This window comes from Corvus hawaiiensis, chromosome Z (assembly GCF_020740725.1).
Source record: "Corvus hawaiiensis isolate bCorHaw1 chromosome Z, bCorHaw1.pri.cur, whole genome shotgun sequence".
NCBI lineage: Eukaryota > Metazoa > Chordata > Aves > Passeriformes > Corvidae > Corvus > Corvus hawaiiensis.
In genome coordinates, this window is record NC_063255.1 from 4645388 (window position 1) to 4671886 (window position 26499).

Consider the following 26499-nt stretch of genomic DNA (forward strand, 5'->3'; position numbering starts at 1 on the left):
CTGAAAACACATCATTCAGTAGAAGGATGAATTAAAAATGACCAATAGATAGTATAATTTTGTAAAGTGATCAAACTAAGAGGAAAGTAGCTAGTATTATTATGGTAATTTGACAATTACTGCAAAATATGTAAGACATTCCATAACAGAAGAACAAGGAGATTTCAGTTATCTTTAATTTCCCAGACAGTGCAAAAGAAACAAATTACAAAGACCAAAAAAAAAATCAAACCATAGCTGAAACCATGTTAAATTTATCATGCTTCTTTTTTTCAGGTATTATTAAGTGTAATTCAAACTGCTATAAAATGTAAGGGAGGAGGGGCAAGATCTTAAAAATATGATTTTGTAAAAATGTTGAAGAGCTTTCGTCACTATAGACTTCTGTTTCTCTTGGCTGGACCTTTCAAAGACCTCTGTACTGTATAGATTCTGGGTGTCTTCAGCTGATGGAATCACCAGGACTTCCTCATGGCTTTTTTTTCTTTTTCCTGTGTTTTCACAAAACCAGTAAAGTGTAAAGCGTAATTATTTCTGACATGCTTCTCCAAACCGAAACTGGCTAACACGGTCCAAAATTTAAAGGAAGATGGAGCAGGAAAGTGTTACACAAAAAGACACAGTTTCATAAGGAAAGCAAGGCTGGAAAATTGTTGCCAAGAATAACTGAATAAACAAACAAACTGGCAGTTAAATTCCTCAAGAATACAAACACAAGACGATGTCTAGTTTAGCTCTCCTCCCAGTTTCCTGTCTGAACTGTGTGTCATTCTCCCTCCTAAAAATTTGATTTTTCTAGTTGTAAAAATAGGATAACAAAGTCAGCCTTTGTAAGCTGGTTCAAAATCAACAGATGATAAGAACAGCTTAAAAGCTATGACACAGAGCTCAGGTACAAAGAAAACAGAATCTACTCAACACTTCCTGTTCAAGACAGTCTGTAACCAAAGAATCATCAAGTAAATTAAGATTTATGTCTCATTTTTGTTTCCAGCGCAAATTCCAAAGTAATATTCACGTAGATTATTACACATTTTTTTAAAAAATTGTAAATAAATAAGTTTACCTCTTTCCCTTTAGTATCTCCATTTTCAATCCATTCAACAGTTACACTTTCATTATCTTCATTTAGGGATGTTACCATAGCTTGGTGAATTCGGCCTAGAAAGCAAATACAAGTGATCGTTTATTAACTGGTAGAAAAAATTTCCAGAACTTATTATCATCCCTGCACTGAGACATAATAGAGAGAGGTAGGAAGAAGATGGTTGAAAAAAATGAGGTGATAAATAGAAGGTGATTCTAGGTCACACACTGTGAAGTGGCTCAGACTTGACCCACCAGTGGAGGCTCTAATACGACAGTCAGCATCCAAGTGAAAAGCACAATGAACAGAAAATGGAGTGGTAAGTAAACAGAACACCTCAGGAAAGCCACACCACTTAGACTCTCTCTCCTTGAGAGCAGAAAACTCCAATACCAGAAGATACCCACAGGTGCTAAAGGCCCCTGAAGTGCATTTCACAAAGGCTTGTTTGTCTCTCCTTCTAGGCTGACACAACATTACACATCTCAACACAGAAATTAAGGCCTTTGAAATTGTGTTCTGATACATATTTTTTAAAGGCACCAGTCAGGTGGTAGTCCAACTAAAATAAACTGCCTGGAACAACACAAACCATTATTTTAGAAAGAGCTACTTACACTGACTGCTGAGCTTGAGTTAAGGTGTTTTTGCATTGACTTCTCCAATGAAAGACCCAAAGGAAGCAAGCCCCCACAGAGTAAAATAAAACTAGTAAATCTTCAGTAGGAATAAGGATTTTTCTTCTAAAATATGTAGTACACTGCAATTTTTGTGTGTCCTATGCACAGTGAAAAGAGCAACTGGAAGAGCAGGATAGCCATGCACCGACACAAAAGGATCAAGATCCAAGTGTCACACTGATTTCACATCCATGCTTTACCCTAAAGTACCAAGAACTGAGGTTTCTAAAGAACACGAGTCCAAAGCAACTTCTCCTCTCACACCCTGCTGTAATGAGGGTCCATACTATGGAGAAGCAATCCCTTACTCCACCTGCCACAAGCTGCCGCCTAGGACTACATGCAATTCCCAAAGCATGAGTGATCATCCTGGAGCAGTTGTGCAAATGCTGCTGCTGGGCATCTGCTCAGGGTGAAATACAGCACAATCAGCACACATGCTTCAGTCTGGGCCTTCTCTGCCTTGTACTTACTCTTCTTTTCTAAAGCTATTGGCCCCACAAATCCCTTTTAGTTTTCTGCTCCACTGATTGTTTCAACTTTTTGTTTTAGCCACTTTAGTCACAATTTGACAGTTTTCCAAAAACAACAACAAAAAAAAACCAACAAAAAAAACCAAACAAACAAACAAAAAAAGGGTTTTTACAGTCTAAGCTTTCTAGGGCCTGCAGAGGGACAGAAAGAAAGAAAAGCCTTGAGTGATATCCCAGATTAACTCAGCTAACAGTGAGACTAACAAATGTATACCATTAATATTTCTTTTATTACAAAGGCTGCCTAAACATTCACATCTAGTTAAGACTCAGAAAGAAGAGAGTCTATGGGGAAGTGTCATGGAAGATAACAGCAAATCCCTGTACTGTCACACGGTGTGTGGAGGAAGCGCCTAGCTGCAGCTTAGGCGAGGCGTAGTGCTCAGGGAACTCACGGAGCAGCCAGCAGCCCTGGGCAGCATCGCAGCACTCGCCTTGCTGGCAACACACATCATACATGCATTTACAGCCTCCACGCTTCTGGCCCAGAGCATAACAGTTGCTCCCACACTAAAGAAGGTTAAGTAGTTTTTTAACATTCTAAGTAAAAAGCCTCCCCTTTTGCTTCACTTGGTTTCTGTCCTCTGGCATTCTCTTGTTTTTATTTCCCTGACCCATGCTTTTTCTGAACAAATCCTTCCCTTTGTGCTTCCTGAGCACCATTCTCGCTACCCTCAATACTCCTCTCCATTAATATTTCAGCATTTAATAACCTCTCAGGACTTAATTTTGTGCAAGAACACTGTTGTAGAACTGTTTCAATGAGCTATATGGTCCTTCAGCAAAGTAGCAACAGAAGCTGCTGTCTTCCTGTAGCAATGTCACTCCTGCCTGTTCTGCAAAGTGTGCTGAGACCAGGCCACATGGACACAAAAGCTCGGGGAACTGGGAATTTAAGCTTACATTGGTATGATCTTCTGCTGCTGTTTTAAGGCTTGGCCCAGCTGTCAATTCAGAATCAAGAGAAAAACAGTGTATGGAAAACATCTGTTTAGTAAAACATACTCTATACAATATTACAATAATACTTTGTTCGTTACCAAATTTTAAAAGTTTTGCAGAAAACCACTATTCACAGCTGAAACCTGTGACACTGTATTAGTCACAGAGCCATCATGTAAGTCCTACTACCTGTTTCTGTGCTCTGTTACTTTTGACAGAGAACAAGTAATATTTAAAAAAGGTTTCATCTATGCCATAACAAGTGAAAAGAGATCAAAGCAGGCTGATGAATGAACAGAAAATACCCCACACTCTAACAAACACAGTAAGCCAGCATGCCTTAACAAAAGAATCACAATAAATCTTCCCTCTCTGTGCCAGATTTCATCCCTTCCCTGGCCAAGAAAGTCAGGGCTGAATAAAAAACACAAAACCCCACATACTAACAAAAATAAAAGTTATGTCCATCTTCCAAATACTCTGAGCTTAAACAGAAAATGTTCACTACAGTGTTTAAACTGGCAAGGTACTCATACTATTTGTTCCCAAAAATTCTTTGTGTTACTAAAAGTTTACATGCTACTGAAGTGCCAGATAGAGCATTTACATTTTTACAATTGCCTCTTGCTCTCTGGAAACAGTATTCCATTATATTTTTCTAGTACACAGCTGAATACAGCAGCTGGGAAATTCAGGAATGCCAACAACCAATTAGGCTGGCATAAACCTCGTCTAGCATATAAAGCAAGACTAAGCTACAAATGCTGAAGTGTAAGAGCCAATCTGCCAAGAATGTTTCAATGCAATGACCTTAATTTCTGGTGCACTTTCTAGAGCTGTATCAAAATTTGACATGTAAGCATGTCCATGTAAACATGAACCAGCTTTATAAGCTGAAGAAGTAACAAGTGATTCAAGACCATCTTCATACACACCTTAAAACCAGAAGAAGTAGAGCTGATACAACTCTTCACTTGGCATTTCCTTAATTTCTAGTGCCTCTCCTCACATGATTAGAATTCAGATCACAAGCAACATTTTTTTCTGAGAAGTTGTTCCATTTCTGTAGGGCTCCCAGAGAAGCAGTCACAGCACCAAGCCTGAGTTCAAGATGTGTTTGGACAACAACTCCCAGGCACATGTTGTGGCTCTTTTCCTGTCCAGGGCCAGGAGTTGGACTTAGTGATCCTGACAGGTCCCTTCTAACTCAGCATATTCTGTGATTCTATGGGGCTAAAACTAATGGAGAAATTATTTGAAAAAGCTATTATTTGGGTAAGTATGTTCTGTCATATAGCACATGACATCTGACTAATCTCCTACTGACCAGAAAATACTGCTGCATAAAAAATGCTGCTGCCAATACGAGAGAAAAGTGTGTGACACAATACCTTAAATACACAGACATTACAATATCAACTCACCATTCCCTTTCTCTCTAGTCATCTGATGAACATTTGACAAACAGAAGGAAGCAAGCATACTGATCTGATCTACAGACATATGATACAAATATCCTCTACTGTAAAAGTTCTTAGGGCAGCTAGTGGTGCACAAAAAGGTTCAGGAACAGCAGTGCAAGCAAATAACCAGGGCTAATCAAACATTTTTATTAACCCCTAGCCTAGGTAGCAGTGCCAACTCATTGCAAATACCAAATGTACTTAGATCCTTACCTCTAAGCAAAGAGAACATTTTCTACCTGCCAAACTTCTCCAAACCACAATTTTGAAGCAGTGATCAATCAAAAAAAGCAGTGATCAATCAAAAGCAGTGATCAATACTAAACCCATGGCCCTTTCATCTTCCTACTACTTTTCAGAAACATAAGTTATCAGTGTGAAATATGAGTTGGTGTCTAAATTACAGTCTGGACTACAGCAGTGGCTGATATGTGACAAACTCCTTTGAATTCTCCCAAGTGACTCAAGACATGGAGTTGGACCGCATTCTTCCCCACCCTTCCACATAATTGAAGTGTGCCTGCCCCAAAAGATATAGTACTCACCCATCTCATGCAAAAGCTTTATGAAATCTTAGAAATAGCTTTGAGCCATAATAATTAAAAATTTACACTCAGGCTCTGGATTGGGCTATGGAGAAGAGAGGTTTAAAATTTCCACTATGATCCTCTCATTCCACCCCCAAAGCAGTAGGAGGACCCTACCCAGCAGTGTTACATTATGACCATCATACAGTTTAAGCCTTGTTAGCCCAAACCCAGGCAACTATTTTGAGCAGGACCAGGCTATGGCAGTGTTAACAGACCTAAACTTGGCTCACGGCTTGCTCATGTTACATCCCTTGTACTTGCCACATCTTCAGCACCACAAATGTGTTACATTAGCTCTGGCAGTGACCATCAACCAAGCACTTAGCTTTTTTAAGGGCATTAACACAACATGTTCTTAGGTGAATGTAAAAATATACTACAATTTCACACCTACTACAGTCTTGCTGAGGACGACCACTGCAACAGATGCTACTCACGCCTTAGAAGATTATAATATACGTTTGTGAAATAGCCATGATTTTCCTATTCATGTTCATGAGTGACTAATGTGAATGTTACCTCATCTAGAGACACCTGGACAGGACTGACCTTCACCCTCTGTCAACTGATAGTCAAAAATTAATATTGTCAAGAACACTGTTTTCTTCACTCTTTCTTAAGTAATACAAACTCCAAGTTACATATATAAAAAGAAGTATGTTTCAGAGAAGCAGGAAGCTGCAAATTCAGAAGCAGCACTTACCAGACAGAATTACTGTCCATAAAATTACCTTCTGTGCTACAGGTTCCAGTCCTGGCAGCTCTGGGGCTTTCCTGCTCTCACAGAGCTCAAGGAGGTAGAAAAAAAAAATCACCAAATAATGCCTGTAGCGAACTTTAAGGAAAAAATCCCAAATAAAAAGAGAACTCCTGGCTTAGTGTCTCCATCAGCGTCAACTATGGGGATGTCCCTATTCAGACTAATCATTGTTTGTCATGGTCCTCCCCACACTACACAGACAGTCCTGCTGCTCATCCTCCAAGGAAAAAACAGCAGTAACTGCTGACTGATGTTACTTCCTCCACAACACCAAATGTATTTGATTTTATTTTGTTTCAACGTTTCATTTATCCACAAACCAGTGGATATAGTCTTTTATTTTCATTGTATCTACCACTTTCATTTTACTTAATCTTGTATCTATCAAACAACTTCTGTTTTACTTAATCATAGAGATTTATTTCAGCTTTGCCAGCCCTCCCTATTGTCTTGTCTGTTACCTTAGTTAGAGTTATCACACTGTCAAATGGACATCAAACATGCACAGTCCCTCCAATATCTCTAAAGCAGTTATTAAATACTAAAAATAACATATAATTTATTAAATATATATTTTAGTATTTATTTTTGTGAATGATCCCTAGCTGCTACCAACTCATTTTGTTGTATTATCAAAATTATCACAACAATACCCAGGTCCTTCATATGACACATATGTTACAACCCCATCTTATCATCTCTGTAAAGATCTACAATGTAACAGACAGGGATTTTGAGAACAGAAAGCAGTATTACCCAAATCAAGTTTCCCATTTCTGCCTGTATGTTCCAGCTTTGAATTAAAATCCAACTTATCTACTCTTGCCCCTACATAAAAAGCTACCAAACTCAAATATATCCCAAGCTAGATATGTAGGTAATTTCTGTGCAAGTACCAATCAAACATAGTGCTTTAGAAAAATAGAGTTTACAGATATTACTGACAGTCCACAAAGAAATAAGGAGGGGAGAAATAAACAACACACAGACATGTCAATGAGCTGTGTACAATATTTAGCTTCAAAATACAAATAGTACACTTAATGGCCCTCATACAGGAAACAGGATATAAGTGACTTTTTGGTTCCCCTTCCATCCAACACCAAAAAGCCGCTCCACTCTGAATGACTAAATTACAGCTCACTGTGCTCAACCTAGCCGAACTTGTTAGCTGTCCATACTGAAGCACCTTCTCTAAAGAAGTTACTAAGAGCTGCATCCTCACATTTTTGTCTGTTGTGATTTTTTCTTCTCTAATAATTCTCTATCTCCAGTCTTGTCATGTTGTGATTTGGTGGGTTTTTCTGCTGATGTTTCATTTTGCAAGCTGATCTCTAAAATTTCCCTTTACATTCAAAACAAGTTTTCTGTGGTTTCCCCAGTTAGAGGAACACTTTGCTTTTTGCTTCCCTTCAAGGCAGGTCCAATCTCCTTTGGGGGTGGGGTGTTAATATCCTTTTAAGCAGATTTTCCAAGGGCATTATTTTACATTAATAAGCTCTGCTTAAAACATCTTGTCTTTATTTGCTTTCAGAAGCTTCAGCTGCCAGTGTAATCAATGGCAGTCACACCGCCGGCTTCACAAGAGGTTTTCAATACCATCTCACCATAGTAACATTGGGAAGTTTATGCTACATATTGCCTCTGGAGGTGTCAGTGTCAGAGCGGAAGAGGATACATGTTACTAAAGCAGCTGAATTATAACAAAGTGTCTCATTGTGATGCCAACAGATGCACTGGTATGTTGACATTTACCAGCAAGTTACCTCAACTGTACCATGCCAGTCATCCTATCATTTTTAAGAGTGTATGAGCTCTCAACTTATTAATTTACCCACAGAGAAAAGTATTTGGAAGGGAGCACCTTCTAGTCATATCTAGTGATGTTGTAAGTCCCCTTGAAAATTTTAAATAAACTGAAAATATTTCACTTTCATGTATGTTATTAAGTGGTCTGCCTCTGCTATTCACTCAAAAAGCTGCGCTAGCGCCTTGCTGTCAATATATACAAACTTTTTAAAAGATTGCATGTGTTCACAGTAATTTAGTACTCTATGCTCTCCTTTATGGCTTGTACAAACACACCTGTACAAGAATTATCTCTACCTGTTACAGTCCATTAAGAGCATCTGCTTTTCCAACACCATCAACCAGGAGGTGAAATATCCCAGGGAAGCTCCAGATCACTTTCCACAGGAGCACTCATTGCCAAATAACAGTAATTCTGAAATAGCACTTTACCCTCTCCACACTTTGTGACTAGGTAGAATATCAAGGTTTTATGCCTGTCATTTACAGTTTATGATCTCCTAATCTATAGCAAAAGCACATTCACTTTGTGCCACTTCTACCCCGGTTGTTTTGCTCCACACCTCTTAATCTTCCAGCACAACTTATATCTCCAGATAGATGATAATCACACTCTAACAAAGTAATGAAGTCTCCCAAAAGCAGTGTTACTTTCTGTGTTATGACCAGGAATTAATAACTTTAATGAATGGGAAAAACTAGCCAGCCAGTCCCAAAACTGATTCCAGAAGGTACGTTGTTAGTTAAAATTACCAGGTAAACTATCATCACCTGTCTTAAGCACATGACCTTTCTTGTGTTAAACTTCATCTGAATCATTTCCCATACTCTACAAAACAGTTTATTAAATTCAGAATAACTTCAGCCTAACCTTCATAAAATGGCTGATACTGGCAATACTGCACAAAGCCCCTCTCATCCTGATGCCCCGCCACGGCCAATCTCAGCGCCAGGTTTCAATATCACGTTAACTTGCTTCATCTCTATCACACTAGTTCAGGACACAGAGACTAGAAGCACTTCAGCATCTGTCCTCCACTGTTTGCTACTACTTTTAGTCAAGGCACTGTACATTCCTAGAATGCTTCAATTAGATGTTATTTTTCCATTTATTTTAGGATGAGCTGTAATCGCCTCTGAAATTAATATTAATGTGATGGCAAATTGCTCCATGGCCTAAAATCTTTTTATTCACTTATGCTGGTTTTGTTGTTGGGGTACCACGACAGTCTGTTCTCTTTGTGATGAGGAGGGGAAGGAACTCCTACGAGGATCTAGCATTTGCTGACAAGGTAGATTGTGTCATGAGCCATGGCATAACCCATGACCAACATTTTCATTCTCAAGCATCAGGCAGTACTAGGATGTAACAGAAAATGTCCTGGAAATCCCTTCTGTGCCTTTTTTTCAGACCTCACTATGGACAGAAACCCTAAGACAACTGGTATGGGATTGGTTCATGTTCACAACTACCCTGCAACAGCATCTTTCATGGCATATTGCTTGGATATGAGCACTTTAGTGCTCAGTCCAGGTCCCTCAGCTGTGCCTGTGGTAGCAAGTAGCCCACTGCTGCAGCAGGCGCAGAGAGGTCTCATACCATATGTTTTGCAGGGCACTGGGGGGGGTCTAGCACCACAGTCTGAACACCCCTTGCCAGAGTGCATCATGCACCTATCTTGAATGTACCCTTCAGTTACATTTCATCCAAAAGGAACTTGGTGTGCTCCCTGGCTACTTGAACAACGAACTAAAGCACAGCAGAAGGAAGTTAAGTGATGATCAGAAGACATGTGTCCAAAGTCCATTTTCTATATGAACTAAAATCCTCGTTACAGATGCACCCCTGTGGACCCAAATGGCACATCTAGAGCATCAAGACCCCTTAATTCACCTTGACCTAAAGAAAAATGAGAAAATTGCATTGCAATCTCCCACGATGATGCTTTTAAGAGCATGAATAGGTGCATGTGCTGCATATCCACATACATGCACAAGAATATGAAAGTATGATGCTTACTAAAATAAAGGACTGTCCAAGAAGTGACAGACCAAATGATGCGATTCAGGCCTCTCCTCGAGAACCAGTCACAGGAGTTCAGGTTTTCTGTAGGAGGCAGGTCATCTGGTTCACTCCAGATGGGAGCCCGGAAGTGAACTAGCACGTATGCACTGAGAATTATCATGGTACCAGGACACTAGACTAAAATCAGGTGCAAGATAAATTCACAGTCAAAACAGTACAAATTGTGAAATATTTTAACCCTCTGTATAAGAAGATTGCATGCAAACAAGTACTAATGAAGTAGAGCATTGGGAAAGAGAAGCATGTTTTCTTTTATTATATAGGCCTTTCAAAACATTAGCTACAAACTTACAGAACGTCTTGAGCCTAGTGTTTAGTAACACTCTGTACTACACTGAATTTTCCATCTGATCCTTTGACAAAACAGCTTTTTGGGTAGTTACATGTCATGACACCAAAAGAGCCTCCCAAAAATAAAGGAGTACAGAAAAAAAGTGGCAGATGAGCTTCAACATTAAAACAAAGGAAAGATAACACATCCAGAGAAAATGAATCTTAATTACGACTTTACAATGCTGAATCTGAAATCTCTGATCAAGAGATCCTTAAGTTGACACAGCTCTCTAAAAACATCATTGCCTAACCATGAACCTGCAATGACAAAAAAAAGCTGTTGAAACTTAAAACCAGTATCCTTTTCAAGCTATAAATAAAACTTTGGTACACCCACATCTCAAGTACTGTGGCACAAGTCTTCACACCTCAAAAAAGATGTAGTGGAATAAGAGAAGAGAACTAAGAAGACAAAGAGAATGAGGATGTTAAGCAGGTAAAGACCGTTCACTGTTAAGGAGAAGACTGAGGGTGGACTTAGTTAAACTTTACATCCATAAAGGACAAAATGAATGAAAACTATTATTGACAAAATTCTGCAAGACTAAAGCTGGGAGCAGTCTCTTAAGGCACAGGTTACATACAGATGAAAGTGGTAATGTACCTCTGTATGCAGAAAGCAAGGAACTTCTAAATCTTGTGTCTGCAAGAGGCAGACAGTGTAAGTTTGGTCACAAATGTATTCAGTAAGTTCACAGATGACTGGTCTATAAATGGCTAGGACTAGGCAAAGTCATACTTCTAACATCCTAGATATAATTCTGGACAGTGGGGGAAGACAAAGACTTTGGACAAAGACGAGGCTGATGTGCTTCCCCTAAATAGCCTCTAGTTGCTGGGCTAGATGAACCACCCATCTGATCCACTAGGGTACTTCATATAGAAGTGGTGAGCTTACTGAAGTATTGTAAGTAGTAAGGAGACTGAGGAACCTCCAAAAAAAGCAAAAACACTTCAGCAGGTTTAAAAAAAAAAACAAAAAACCCCCCAACTTTCTCCAATGTCAGTAAAAGTCTTATAAGGAGAGTAGGTAAAAAGTTTTCATTCATATTTCATACAGTAAAAATTTTGTCATATATTCCCACAGCAATACCCCTTCTAAAGTGTAAAAAAAACCCCAAAATGAAACAATAATAAACTACCCATTTTCAAAATTCCTGCGAGGTTTTCCAGCACCTGCTGGTCCCTTCCACAGCCCATATGAATCCCCTTCAGTTCTTGTATTTAAGAAAGATTAAGCAATCAGAGATGCAAACTTTATTCAAATAAGAACAAGACATCAATGTATAAAATGATCATATTTGCTGTCCTTTAGCAAATTTTTCTTTTACTGATGCAGCATAAGTGAAGGTTCCATTCAATTCCTGGTAACATTTGCTCCTGTTCCATGAGTTCATAATGTGTAAACAAGTCGCAGGAATAGTTCAGTATCTTATATATATTTTTTAATAGTTTTGTAAAACTGAATATAATTTGACATCTTTTTTGTATTTAGTCAGCAGTTCCTTGGAGACCTTCAGAACAACTTTGCAGGCAGCTTCTGTAAACTTCTAAAACTGCTTCTCAAAATTACTCTCAGAATACTTCTTCACATATTTTTGCAGATCCAGGACCTCTGTGTTCAGGATAAATTTCACTGCATTTATTAGATTTATTATTTATTAGATTCAGCTCAAGTATGTCCTTATATGGCGGCTGGGATAGAGTTATCTTTCTTCCTAGCAGCCAGTATACTGCTGCATTTTTGGTCTAGTAAGAGGGTTGAAAACACACTTAGGCTTTGGTTGTTAATACTTAGTGCTTACCCCAAATCAAGGACATTTTAGTGTCCCATGCTCTGCCAGTGAGCAGGTGCACAAGAGCGTGGGAGGAAGCATAAGCAGGAGAGTTGACCAGAACTAGCCAAAGGGATATTCTTTGTTTTTACAAGGGCATGTAGTGATAGGACTAGGGTAACAGCCTTAGACTCACAGAGAGTAGGTTTGACTGGCTATTTAGAAAAAATTCTTTGTTGTGAGGGTGGTGAGGCACAGGAACAGGTTCTCAAGAGAAGCTGTGGATCCCTGGAAGCTTTCAAGGTCAGACTGGATAGGGCTCTGAGCAACTAGGTCTAGTGGAAGGCATCCCTGCCCACAGCAGGGGTGATGAGGTAGGGGAAGCAGATGATTTCTTGGGTCCTTTTCAACCCAAATCATTCTATGATCCTGTCACTCCATATTTAAAATGTCATGCCCAGTACATAAACCAGGGCAAGTCACCTGGGAGGGCCCAACTTGCTGCATGGGGACAGACTGGACATTGGTGAGCAGGTGGTGAGACCTTGTTCCGTGCATCACTTGCCTTTTTTGGGGCTTTATTTCTCTCTCTCCTACTGCTGTCTCCCTTTCATTACAAGTATGCTACTGTTTTTACCACTACTACTACTACTACTAGTGGTAGTAGTAGTGTTCAACCATTAAACTGGTTTTTTTTTTCAACCTCCAAGTATTTACCTTTTTCTTTTTTTTTTTTCTAATTCTTCTCCCCATCCCACCAGGGATGGAGGTCTGTGGACGGAGCAAGCAGCTCTGTGGTACTTAGTTGCTATCTGGGATTAAACCTAGACAGTCATTTGTGGCTACAATATGCTGCTGGTCAAGAATTTCTTTTGCTTCTTTCCAGTCCCATGAGATATTTTTCTCTCTCATGGAAGATACGAGTAGAGCTCTATAAACTATGAACACCTGTGACCTTGAAGAGCTTTGTTTATAGTACAGTAGAAAAATACTTTGATAATGGATGTTTTAGGACTTTAGCCAAACACCCCAAGGGGTGGCTGATCCTTTGACCAATTAGACTATGAAGGAAAAAGTCTATAAAAGAGTTTGTAAAATAATTAAATAACTCAATCTTGCTGCACAATGCCTGCCTGTTGGATCTCTCTTCTCCTCCCCACCACTGCGGGACACCATGATAGTCTTTCAAACAGCATTTGGATTTAGTGGTTGTTGAAATTTGCTTAGTAACAGGATTTAAGATTGTGGTGGATTAAAATAGTGTGGTGAATATAATCTGCAAAAGATTGACATGACTTGGCCAGTCTTCTCCCTCCCTTCCCTCCTTTTTCACATTGGTTGCTGTTTGAATAAATGGCAGAGACATCCTTTTCATGATTTTCTCTACTTTCTCTGAAGCTGACCATACCTGTCTAAAAACAATAGCTTCTTGCATCACACAGAAAATTTTTACCAGCACCTTCTACAGATATTTTCAAATGGTAACCTTTGCTTTTCATGACCCATCCTGTCAAACAGAGGTTTGTTGGAGCTTTTTTTTCTCTTTACTTTACAAAATTATATTTAGGAAGAACATGTACCATTACTTAATTCATTACAGAGCTGCCAACTGTTGTTCCAGGTTAAAAGTGAGAAGACTTTATTCTCACACAAATTTAAAGCTTGTATTTTATCTTAGCAAGGTTCTGAAACTTCAAACCAACAAGAAAACTTTAAGTAGTCTTTTAATTCTTCTGTGCTTGATGAAAGCTTATTGTAACTTAAAAATCATCTGGTCGTGATTAAAATACTGACATTATTCATCACCACCTGAATTCCTATTGTACTAAAATGCCAAAATTTACACTGAAGTTCAGATCATAAAAATACAGAAGTACAACAAAATATAACCCAAAGCAGGATTAGAAATTTTGAGTATTCAAAAACCTAAGTGTTCATATGCTTTTCAAGCTGATTTTACTTCCACTGACCTCTTCCTAGAGCCAGAGACGCTCATTAGCACATCACTATGCATACCTGCATCTCTATAGATGAAACACTTCTACAGATCAGTTGTGCAAACTACACCAGTTGGAAATACTCCTCAAACTCTGTATGTAGTTTAGCCACAGAATAAAAGTAATACATTTTAGTGACTACAAAATGTGCAGCCCTGTGCAACAAAATTTCTAGAGCCAAACTCTGCAAGGGCATAAGTATGCAACACACCTTGCTTCTAAAGAGAAAGTTTTAAACAAACCCCACTATTCACCTCCCTCCACCCACACAGTGTGCTCATCCACTGAAGACAGCTCTTAAATAAACAATTCTGTCATTAACAGAAAAGACTAAAAATACACTTCTAATACCTGGAATTACACAGATCTTTGAGTGCCTGATGGGAGCCAAGAGAACATCAAACTTAGAAAACTCGGCAAAGCTGCAATGAGATTTCCAATAACTTGTAAGTAAGTAGCATTCTACTAAGTTAACAGCATTACTACACACTCTTAAAAATTAAAACAAAGTAAAAGACTTTTTGTTATCTGCAAGTTACTTTGTTATTGGTTGGGATAAGACAATTAGTTTCACATGGTGTTGGTGTTACATCAGTGGCAGAAAATGCAGCAGACTGGCCCCTTAGCAAGCCTGGGAATCCCAAAAGCAGCTTATGCCTGATGGAACCAAGAACTGCCCCTAAATAAAAACTAAGCTACTCTGAAAGCATATTTATTTGAATAAAGCAAAATAAAAAACTCTACTACCACATTCAAGCCTTTAAAGCAACTAAATCCCCCATTCTTCTTCCAAGAGTCAAAATACAGTATCAGATCCAGGGTTGCTAAACAAGACCCAATTAAAAAAAAAAAAAAAAAAGGCAAAAGAAAAAAACTGATCAAGTGGCTTAATTAAATCTAATTGGTAATTCCCATTTTTGAAAACAATCATTAAAAGTTTTGGTTAGACACAGTTTTACAGAGTTGTCTTTTAGAGCCACTCCTTACCCACTCCTTTTAAGCAATTCTAAAATTAACTTGGGTTCCTAGCAACAAGAAATAACTGAATTTAGACTGTAATAGTAGAGTTATCAGAAGTCTTCTAGGCATGTGCTGCTCAATGGTTCAGTGCACTACACACATTTTTAAAAAAACTTATAAGCATAGTCTGATAAATTCATACTTTCTTCCAGGAAAGGTAAATCTAATGTATTTTTACACACAGCTTTATTGCCTTTTGTCTAACAAATGTAAAACCTAGTTTTACATATTTAGCAATGACCAAATTCAAATGCAGCAAAATTAGCTTCGCAGAACACTTTTTAATAATGAAATGGCAATGCCATCTTTTTAACACCCTCCCTGAGAACTACTACCTGTGGCTGCCCGATTTCCCTAGAGCAATTACCAGGCATGGAGAAGAGCGGTACAAGTAATCATCAAGCCTCCTGTTCTACCTCCATGGGGGACTGCATGCCAGGAAAGCATTTAACGGTGGTAGATGAATTCACTGACTTCTAGCATATCAATGGTATGTGAACGCTCTAAAGTCACAATTGACCTTATCATGATACCTTCTGGGGCTATGAACAAAGCATGTTTCCAGGTTATCAGACACAGTCAACACTGTCTCATGGCTAAACACTTAGTACAGAATTCAAAGCATCCCTTTACAGCAGTCAAAGGTGTAGGAAAGTCATGTCAATCGATCTCTGTATTTGGAACACTATAGAAAAATACAGACTGTTTCATTCTTTGAGTGAAAATAAAAAAAATTGTACCCAAAAGCAATATAAAACTGTAAATGTTTTTAGGAAAGGAACTAGGGCAGGAAAAGAAAACAGCACATGAGCCTGTACATACACAATACAAACAGGTTTGAGAATATAGCTAATAGCAGTTTTAGACAATCTATATCTAAACAATGTATCTAAACCATAGTTTTAGTTCCCTGCCCTCCTTTCCTCACACATTTAACACAAAGCTAAGCCAATGCAGCAGGCAGAGCAAAGCAGTCTAAAGTTAAACATCCTAATAGCCAAAACTAACTGTAGCTAATGTAATTATGAAAAGCGTCTAACAGTCTTACGTAAGTAAGGAAACATATGCCCAAACCCAAGAAAAATTACTCCGAACACCATAGCTAGGAGTACTTGGTTTCATGTCTATATTCAGTGCATTACTGAGAACGATTTAAATAAAACCCCAAATACCGAGTCACAATAAAACCTAAAGGTTTGGAACATACGACTACAAGCAAATGTTTTAAAAGGTTGTTAGACGGAATTTCAAAAACATAAAAAGACTTCTGAAAAGACATGCGTTGTAAATCTGGAAAACATACGTAAGCTTTCTAGCAATGAAAAAGAACTGTTCGTATATTTGAAAGCTTTTTTGTGTTTTAGAAATAGATAAAGAGATATAACAAAGAATGTATTGCAGTTACACAAAAATCTTCTATCCTACATCTGGAAATACACACTGAAAGCATATACACCTCCAAATAGCTTTATCTATGCTACAGAGGTGTAACGAGAAATTTACTATTAAAATCCCATGTCTTCTTAAAAACTCTTCAATTTTAAATTACAAACACCTTCATGCCTGATCATATATTATATTTTATATACATTCTCACTACTGGACAATGTAAAGACTGCTTAACAGCCCTTACTGTGAAATTCTGTATCTTACTTCTTGTATCACATCAGAAATTTAACTTAATTCTGAAGTTAACATAAACCTTCTACGTATCAAAAGTAACAGAATTCTTTTCCTCTCTGGAATAGACATAATGTGAACAATTATAGCGAACACATTTTAGTGCTCACCATGGGTTGACCACAGCATTCTCTTCTTGATCCTAAATCCTGTCATACAGTATGGCGAGGAAGACAAGATAACCCAACAAAATATAAGACAGGAAGAAAAGTTGGGGAAAAAAAAAATTGCCCTCCATGATACAAGCAATAAATGTTTACAAAGAAAGAACTCAAACAGTAATAGAGCAATGAAGTTAATTTACTCCATTTACTGTTACTTATTCCTCAAGCACAAAAAAACAAAACATAAAAAGAAAACCAAACCAAATCAAAAAAAAAACCACTTTAGTACACTCCACAAGTCAGGACAATAAATATACTACAGATTTTGTGCTCTGAGAAAAGACCTCACCTGGTAAATACTTCACACTCATTTCTCTACCTTGTTCCACAGTAAGTGGATGTATGAAAAAAAACCTCAAAAGGCTAGTTTATCTCCTACAGCAAACAGAAAGAGATACTACTGCAATGACATTACTCTTCAGTCAAGCATGACTTCTTCCCCATGATTTATTGTCTCGTCCCACCTCAACAGGGGGAAAAGTGATGCTTGGTGCCATAGCAGTGCACCAAAATCTTCCATTCATAAAGCCACAAGAAGAAAAGATGAGTGCGGATACAATATTGCTCCTAACAAGAATTTTCTTGCTTCTTTCCAGTCCCGTGAGATACTTTTCTCCCTTGCAGAAGATGTTAGTGGAGTTCTATAAACCAAGAACACCTGTGACCTTGCAGAGCTTTGTTTATGGTACAGTAGAAAAATATTTTGACAATGGATGTTTTAGGATTTTAGCCAATCCCCCCCAAGGGGTGGCTGATCCTTTGACCAACTAGACCATGAAGAAAAAAGTCTTATTCAAGAGTTGTAAAATAATTAAATGAAAGAATCTTGCTGCCTGTTGGATCTCTCTTCTCCTCCCTACCACTGCAGGACTCAGTGACAGACAAGCAACACTGGGCCCAGCAACAGGCCACCATAGAGCGTGGGTGCAAAGAACAATAATTCTACCTATTAAATAGAAACAAAGAACAGATTCCTCCACAACATGATTACTGGGGGAAAAACATGCAATACAAGCTCTGTGATCCTAGTTGCCATGTACAGTTCTAGGGGCATTACTGCCAGTAAATAATGCTGTATTAAACACTTATGGAACAAAGATAAGAAGATTTTCTTAAGATTAGGATTCAACTATTGTTATTCATCTTGCAAAAAAGCTATTTCCACACAACACAAAAGGCCTATATAAACATCTGAGAATCTGTGAGTTACAGTGAAAATTCATGGCTTAATGAAAGCAGAACGCTTAAAAAGTTATTTCCAAAAGGACACAGAAAATTTAATATATCCTCTTGGTCAACTCTTCAGAGGGAACAGTCACCAAAAACTTTGGATGTAACAATGATAACGTACACTGGATAAGCCTAAATGTTGGACCCATTAGCTGGACCAGCAACAGCAGACTTGAAACCCTTGGTGTGTTCTGGCTATTATGGAAGCACAAAGATACATTGTGTCTGTACGGCTTACATAGGGATTAGGTAATTGAGTCAAATGATTTAAATGTGGTAACAAAAAACTCTTAATCATAGGGAACAAATAGATGTACGTCACCAAAGGAAAGAGTAAAAGCACATTACCATTTAAATCTATCCTCAAGAGCTTGTAAAATAGGGTGACTACCCAAACCTGAACAGAAATTTTATAGCATCATTAAACCTTCTATCCTGCTATAAAATCATTCTTACTATTGGGAGTTGTACATAAATAAAGATACAGGGTTACCCAGAAGACAGAGGATGCTACAGACCTCTCAACTCTGAGAAACGAGTTTCACAGAAACTGGGTTTTAAAGAAACAAAGTATAGCCCTGACTGTTGCCAAAATGTAGCCTCATTTGTATCTGAAGGTGAAAACAGTTACCATGATGTTTTAGCAAGACTAAGGAGAGAGGAGCTCTCAGTAGATTTTGGACAGAATGGATTATTCTCTACCACGACCAGTTCCAGCTGCTCTAGACACAAATGAAGAAAATTCTTAACTAGGCAGTTAAAAACAACACAGCCACGGGCAGGATTTCTTCCTACGTCACATCAGTAGGACGTTATCTAAACTACAGACTCAGGAAGAACAGAAACTACTGTTCACTGTTGCTGGCGTATTTTTTGTTTTTATTGTAAAACTGGATATCCCTATCATCCTTCTTAAAATTCTGCTATGCATCTAGATTCAATCTCCTCTGGTAACAAGCTCCATGTGATAACTGTACCTAGTCCTTTCTCCTTTTAAAAATGTCAAGTTTTCATTTTCAAACATTGACAGCTCTCCTATTCTTGTATTATGAAAAAAAGGGGCATAAAATCATGATCTTTTTTACACCAGTTGATGGTTAATCCTTAAAAATTCAGGGTTTTTCCTTTCCTGAAAGTTCAGTCAGATCTTAAGTCACTCTCCTGATTACAAGAGTGTCCCTTCTCCTTATGCCTCTACATTATTTCTGACACAGTGATGTCAGAATTTTACTTGCGTCTTCCTCCCTCCTTCCCACCCTACTTTCAAAATGAGCAAATATATAATTAATTTCTCTGTCTTTCTAGGTAGTATTTCAGATATGCAAAGATGGAAAGAACAGGAACAGTCTGAGGAGGAAATGGACAGAAAAAGAAAAAGAAATTAATCAACCTACTAAAGAGCTGCAGAGTAGAAGTGATTTATCTTATTTCAGCAAAAGACTGCATTTATGGAGACAAAACGTGAAAGATTCTTTCTCCAAGTAGTTATACTGGTCTTTGTCATAATTAATGGAATAATGCACAAGAAAGTGTAGATACAGGTATAAGTTCACACATAAAGTGGCAGGCTATTATTTTTTGTGTAAAGGGAATTCATCAACTGACAAATGCCCATCTGTAGACCTGAACAAGGGACATCTTCTGGACAAGATCATTACAGTGAGTCTGGCAGGTACCTTCTGGTTTCCTCCTCACTGCCCTAAGCTTCCATGTGATAAGGCACATTTTTCAAATGTGGAAATGCAGCCCATCCTTAACAATTTGCAACCTAAAACAAAGTTGTTCTTTCCCATTTCCAAGACAGACTACCAAGGCATATTCAAGCAATATACATAAATTAAACCAAGCAGTAAATTTCAGTATCAGAAGTTACTATAAAAACCTGAACTAGCTAACCACTTAGTACCTCTTACAATACATGAACATAACTAGTTATTCCAGTTGTAACTGGAAATACTATCTGCAGCTATGGTACATATAGGCAACAGTTATAACAATGTTTACCCACTGAGAAAAAACAGCAAGCAGCTCTGCAACATCTGTCCTTGAAAATGCTGGGGTTTATCCAAACTTGTTTTTATGTGGTTTTGGCCATAACTTCTAACAATGCCTTTCTTTTGTACAACATTTATTTTCTATTCAGTCCTATAATAAATCTCTCACTTCAGGCTAATTAGAACTTGTCAAAATGACAGAATATGTGACTTTTCTTTCCAGAATGTTCTGGTCTTACTTGTAACAATCATGATTCACCAAACAAATGCATTTCTTTTAGCTTTCCTTTTTACTTAAAAAAATAGTTCTCTGGAACTAATAAAACTCTGTATTCAGAAGTTAAGATGGTAGATAGATGAAAAAACCTGCATACTTTTTCACTGACCCCACTAACGAAGTAAAACTGTTCTTTTTTGGATTCAGCAAATAACCAGGTAAGTAAGAAAAACTTAAACAATTACTATATCTAACTCTCAAAATAATATTTAGTTTTAAAAAAGACACATCACTACAGATAAGACAATATGTAAAAAGAAAAGCCCACATGAACACATCCCTCTCTCCAAAAGTTTCCTAAACAGTTTTAATGGTGCTTTCTCAGCCAAGGGCAGCTGATATGATAGACAGCCCTGATTCTTCCTAGGATACAGCTCTGGGGAGAGCAGATCCAGAATATCACATGTAAAGACCTCCATGTCATCCTGACTACGTAGTTCCTACATACTGATAACTGCTGGGGTCACAGATCCCTCTATAAGCTACTGGAACACACTAATTGTGCAGAAAACTAGCACATCCAGAAGTTTTCTACTGTGTTTAGTGAATCAAATCATCAATTAACATATTAAATAATCAGAAGAAAAAAACCATTAGACACACTGGATGGGAGAAAGCCTGTAGGAACAACTCAGCTGACAGAGGCACAGGCAGCAAGACCCTCCCCTTGTCAACAGGAACAAGATCAATTTCCACTGCTGTGGAACCACAGCTGAGGTTAGAAAACTACCTTCTATGAGGCAATGCAATCTAGTGCTGGCTGTCCTTCCATACCTCTCACAAAATGCTCCCTTCCAGATACCTAGGACAGTTTAATGGGAAGAGAATGACAGCTGCAGTAGCCTGAGCCAGAACAGGACCTCTCCTTCAGTCCCAAAATAAAACAAGGATGCTTCACAATAACCAGGACCCACCACTTAGTTATGATACTTCAGTCTTGTTCACACAAGGCCCTACTTAACACAAACCCTCAAAACCCTACAGTTTGAGCAACTGCTGTGAAGACATATCCCTAGTATATATTACTGATGTTTAATATACTTAATGTGCTGCATTGCCTTTTTCAGTGATACAGCAAAATACATAAACCACTAATAGCAAGGAAAATAAATATTGTTACATTCGAGAGTTACCAAACTCACTTCTGATATTAAAAAGTGTGCAGAACCCTATAGAAGGGAAAACAAGAGCAACAAAGCATTTTCGTGCCTTAACTTCCAAAGGCATACAAACCAAACAGCAAAGTTTCTTAGGAGTTCACACAGACATCAGAAAAAGTTTTACAGGTTGCTACTGTGAGGCTTTCTGAAATGCCAGACAGAGACCCACAGGAGTTATGCAAATAATTGCCAGACCAATCAGATTCTTCACGCGGCAGACAAGCCATTCAGCACAAATTGAGGGGCTGGGTGTAATCCAGTGTCCAGCCAACACCAACCATTATTTTATTGTACGGTTGAATTGCAGACGGGACACAAGAAAGACAAGCCACATAAGGCTTGTTGGTTGCTTTTTTCCTGCCTCATGACAAAAACATGCTAGCTTCAGAGCCTTTGACTTCCACATCTCTCTTCCCTTAGAAACATCTGCTTATTCCAAGCTCCTGGATCCCAGCAAAAAAAAAAAAAACAAAAAAAACAAAACAAAAAAAAAAAAAAACACAACAACAAAAATTTTCAAGAAAATCCCTCAGAACCCCACCCCAGTTTAGCAGGTTTCACAGACCTCACAGAGGCTGAGAAAAGACTACACATTCCCACTCAAATCCAAGAGCTGAAGTGATGAGTGACCTGCCATTGATTCAGTCAACTTCCCATTTCAGATGTCTCCTAACATACAGAACCACTGAATTGTTGGGACTGGAAGGGACCTCTGCAGATCATCTAGTCCAACCCTTCTGCCAAAGCAGGGTCACCTAGAGCAGGTTACACAAGAACATGTCCAGGTGGGCTTTGAATATCTCCAGAGACAAATATGAAGAGCTGGCACCCTAAACCTGTCATGCACGCCTCCTTGATTCACATGGATTTCCAGATAGCATCACACATCCTCCCACCAGAAGCTGGGCAAGACGAGAAACACTGGATCCCCAACAGAAAAATTACAACTCACGAGCATAAACAGCAAGTACTCTTCTTACATTTTAATCACAAAGAACATCTAAAATAATAACATCGTGCTTTCTGCCAAGTGATGGAAATGTCCAAAAGCATTCCTGTCGGGGCATTACCGTTGTGTCCATTCTCAGAGCACCGGAGGAGACAAGAAGTTACCCTTTTGATATGAAAGGCTTTTCCTCCCTCCCTCCCTCCCTCTCTCCATCACCTCATCCCGCCCCCCCGCCCCCCGAAGGCCCTCCTACCTTCCTGCCAAAAGCTCCCCGGCTCCCCTCCCACCGACCCACGCCCCAAACCCCACCCCACCCACGCACCCCCGGCCACCCCGCACGTCTCGGTGCCCGCCCCACCGGCGGGTCCCCCTCGGGTCCCCCCGAGCCCCCCCCCGGCCCCGCCCGTGCCCCCGTGACAACCGCAGCGCGCGCCGGGCGTGGCCCCGCCCCGGCCCCGCGCACACAATGGGCCCCGGCGCGCGCGGCCCCGCCCGGCCGGGATGCGGGGAGCACGGGGGGGGGAGGGTGCTCGCGGCCGCCGCGCCCCCCCCCCCCCGCCCCGGCCCGCTCACCATCGCTGCGCTTGATCTCCACGTAGATCCCTATCTGGATCTTGCCGAAGTTGGCCGCTGCCATCGCTTCATGGGGCGCACGGGGGAGATCGGAGGCGTTGCCGGCTGGGCACACCGGGTGCAGGGAGGGGGAGGCCGTGCACGGCGGCAGCGGCGGCGGCTCTGGGCGGGCGCGACGGGCGGCCGGGGAGGAGGCGGGGGGGGGAGCGGAGAAAAGGCGCCGGCCGGATACAACAGGCGCTGTGGGCGCTGCTGCGCCTGCGCGGCCGCCGCGGCGTCACGGCAGCACCGGCTCGCGGGAGGGGGCGGGGACGCCGCGCGGCCACCGCCCCGCGCGCCCCGCCCACCGCGGCTCCGCCCCTCGCCCCGGGCGCGCGCAGAGGGCGCGGGCGGCGCGGGAGGCTCCGGCCGGGCTCGCCTCGGGGCCTGCCCTGGCCTGCGGCACCAGGTGGTGGCCGAGCTGCTCTGGAGCGCTAATGTAATAGCTTTATCTACCTGCTGCCTGCTCCTGCGGCTCCCGTGTACACAGCAGAGCTGCTTAGGAGCAGCCGTCCTGCTCCCCAGCCTGCCAGCACTTCTTGTGTCCAAGGAAAGCACGTCGTTCCTGGGTATGTCCTGTACGGGGCTAAGCGTTGGACTCGATGATCCTTGTGGATCCCTTCCAACTCAGCGTACTCTCTGATGCTGTGAAGGCCACCCCGTCAACAGCCTCCATCCATTTAGGGAGCCTCCAGGGAAGCTGGAGAAGGGCTTTTTGTCGGGAACTGTAGTGATAGGACAAGGCATAATGGGTACAAATTGAAAGAGGGGAAATTTAGGTTAGATGTTAGAAAGAAATTCTTTGTGAGAGTGGTGAGACATTGGAACAGTTACCCAGGGAGGTTGTAGGTGAAGTCCCAACCCAGTCAGTGTTCAAGGCCACGTTGAAAAAGTCCTTGAGCAACCTGGTCTAGTGGGATGTCTCTGCCCCATGGAAGAGGATCTGGGACCAGATGATCTTTAAGGTTCATTCCAACTCCTTAACATTCTACAATTCTATGACCTTTGCCTCATGCCCTGTGTCTTTATACAGCTTAAATAAAAATAAAACACACTTCATCTTCCACATTTCCCTATTGTGACTTCTGCATCCCAGGCAAGCTACTGTGTTGCACATTGCCCCTTGGGTTTCTCCTCCGAGGGTAGTTCCACATATGATGAATCTGCCACCAGTTTAAAATTGTCCTTCCTGCAAAGCTTCTGGTGACCTTGAACATCATCACAATAAACTCCTTAATTACTTGCCAAACAAAAGCCAGTCTAGTAAAAATAATCCCCCAATCCACACATCAAAGGGTGATACGAAATGACAGCTGACACCCTGTCATCCCACTGAGAGCTATGCCCTCCCAGTCAGCCTGCCACACTCCTTGCCTCACCTCTTCCCGCAGCCCCCACTGACAGTTCCATACTGAAATCAGTATGACACCTGGAAAGTCAGAGTCAAGAAATCAGAGCTCCCGATTCCTACAGCCTTTGTTCACGTAGAGTAGCAGCTGTGGTGGTACAACTTCCCCCACCACACTGTGATCTCAGAAATACTCATTAGGCCTTGATGAACAGCACCTGAGCTAAGCTGTTCTTGAGCTTATCAGAAACACTGTCTGCCCTCAGGAACTTACCTTGTCTAATGAGCTCCTGTGTTTTAATCAATAAGCTTGGAAACTTATTTTTATTGCCTGAAAAACAACCCAAGTCAAACAACACTTTTGTCATTGAACTTTCAAGGAAAGTTACAGATCTGAATTGTGGCCAGGATGGAAAATTGCTATGACTAAAGCTCACTCTCTTGTGACCCTATACACAGTGGTCATGAAACCCTTTGTGCTCACCTGCACTGTTTTATTTCTGATTGGTTTGATTAAACCTTCCCTGATGTTTTTATATCATGTGAAATTAAAACCATTCCGATTCTCTGGTCAGATGCAGAGTAATGGAAAAGTGCCTCATTTGAAATAGTTAAATATGAAACAATATATTATTTTTCGTATTATTTGCTTTGTGTTACTCCATAAATGTTAACATGTGAATGGTAAACTATGTATGCTTTTCTGGAAAATTATTTGACTCCTGTCATTGCAGAAATAGATGACTACTTTTACAAACAAATCATCCCATTGAGGTAACAAAGCCGTATCCTAGAAAAATATACACAACTTTAAGTGTTTACAAAATAGGGTTCTACTCCAAAATAAAATAGGTCTTAAGCACACATAGATCTGGACATAACCCTGAAATCTCTGAAACACTTTGACCTTAGTCCAGCAAATAATTTTAAAATATTCTAAACTTTAAACACATACTTGAATTTGACTTATGAAGACCCACAATTACTGTTTTGCTGTATACACTGTGTTAACTGAGATTTTTTTGTTATTGTCATGAAATACACATAGAGGCTTTCATAGAGCAAGTCAGCAATGTCCAGAAAACTGCTAGTTTGTGCCTGGAAAATGAACAGGGCTAATAGTAAATAAATTCAAAATATTTTAAATATATGAAAAAGCATTATAGGAAGTTTTCCTGTGGAATTAAAGATCCCTAACTGGTTGGGGTTGTAAGAATGTATTCTTTTTATTATTTTTTTTAAGAAAAAGCTTCCTAAACTTATTCCTGAGTACCAGGTCTTTCTTACCTAGTATACTAAATACATAGCTCTTCCAAATTGCCATTAATATTAATGTATATTCAATCCAGTGTTAAATAGAAGAATGAAAGCTTTGAGTTCCAAAATCTAGTTATGCATTTTTAATTGAGGTATAGGAAAATTTTATTGTATAGAATATAGCATTTTATGGGCCCCCAATGTAGAATTACTCTGATCATTTTTTAGAAGGCATATTTATGGCTTCTAAAGTAATGTTTACAAAATTCCAAGAGCCATATGTGTCTACTTTTTATGCATCAATAGCATCAGTACATATTGCTCTTGCCAATACAGAAAAATAATACAGTTACTGAACCTTTGTCATTCACTTCAAAACTTTGACTGCTGTTGGACTAGTCATCCAAAATAGTGGAAAACGATCATGCACCAGTTATGTTTCAACTGTTAGCAGGAATTCTTCAGTCTTTAACAAACACTAGCATCTGCTTGCATTTCACACAGACACAATTAAAATTTTTAATTTGCTGTATTTCAATATAAAAATTGCTTGATAACATAGAAATCATTTATTATTAAGTATTTTAACTATTTCACAGCATATGAACAAATAAGATTTATCACAGTACACATTTATAATCATACTGATACGAAATTATTTCTTTTTAAAGCTCAACTCTGAAAATATTTTTCTGTTTCCATTAATGCATCTGGTACCAAATGTGTATGCAGGGCAGACGGCAGTCACGTTAA

At 39.7% G+C, this 26499-nt stretch overlaps 1 protein-coding gene across 4 annotated transcripts in view; it reads right to left on the reverse strand.

Moving 5' to 3' along the window:
* KIF2A (kinesin family member 2A) overlaps window positions 1-23351 on the reverse strand; it is a 56568-nt gene extending 33217 nt beyond the window's left edge. For 3 of the 4 annotated variants that reach the window (XM_048290750.1, XM_048290749.1, XM_048290747.1), the window contains exons 1-2: window positions 23103-23350; window positions 1067-1161 (exon numbers count right to left, since the gene is read on the reverse strand). In XM_048290750.1, the coding sequence (XP_048146707.1) occupies window positions 1067-1161; window positions 23103-23166 (159 nt within the window). In that variant the 5' untranslated portion in view covers window positions 23167-23350. Of the gene's footprint in view, window positions 1-1066; window positions 1162-23102 lie in introns of all 4 variants that reach the window. The other variant, XM_048290748.1, reaches the window with a different exon arrangement.
* Window positions 23352-26499: the final 3148 nt, after the last annotated feature.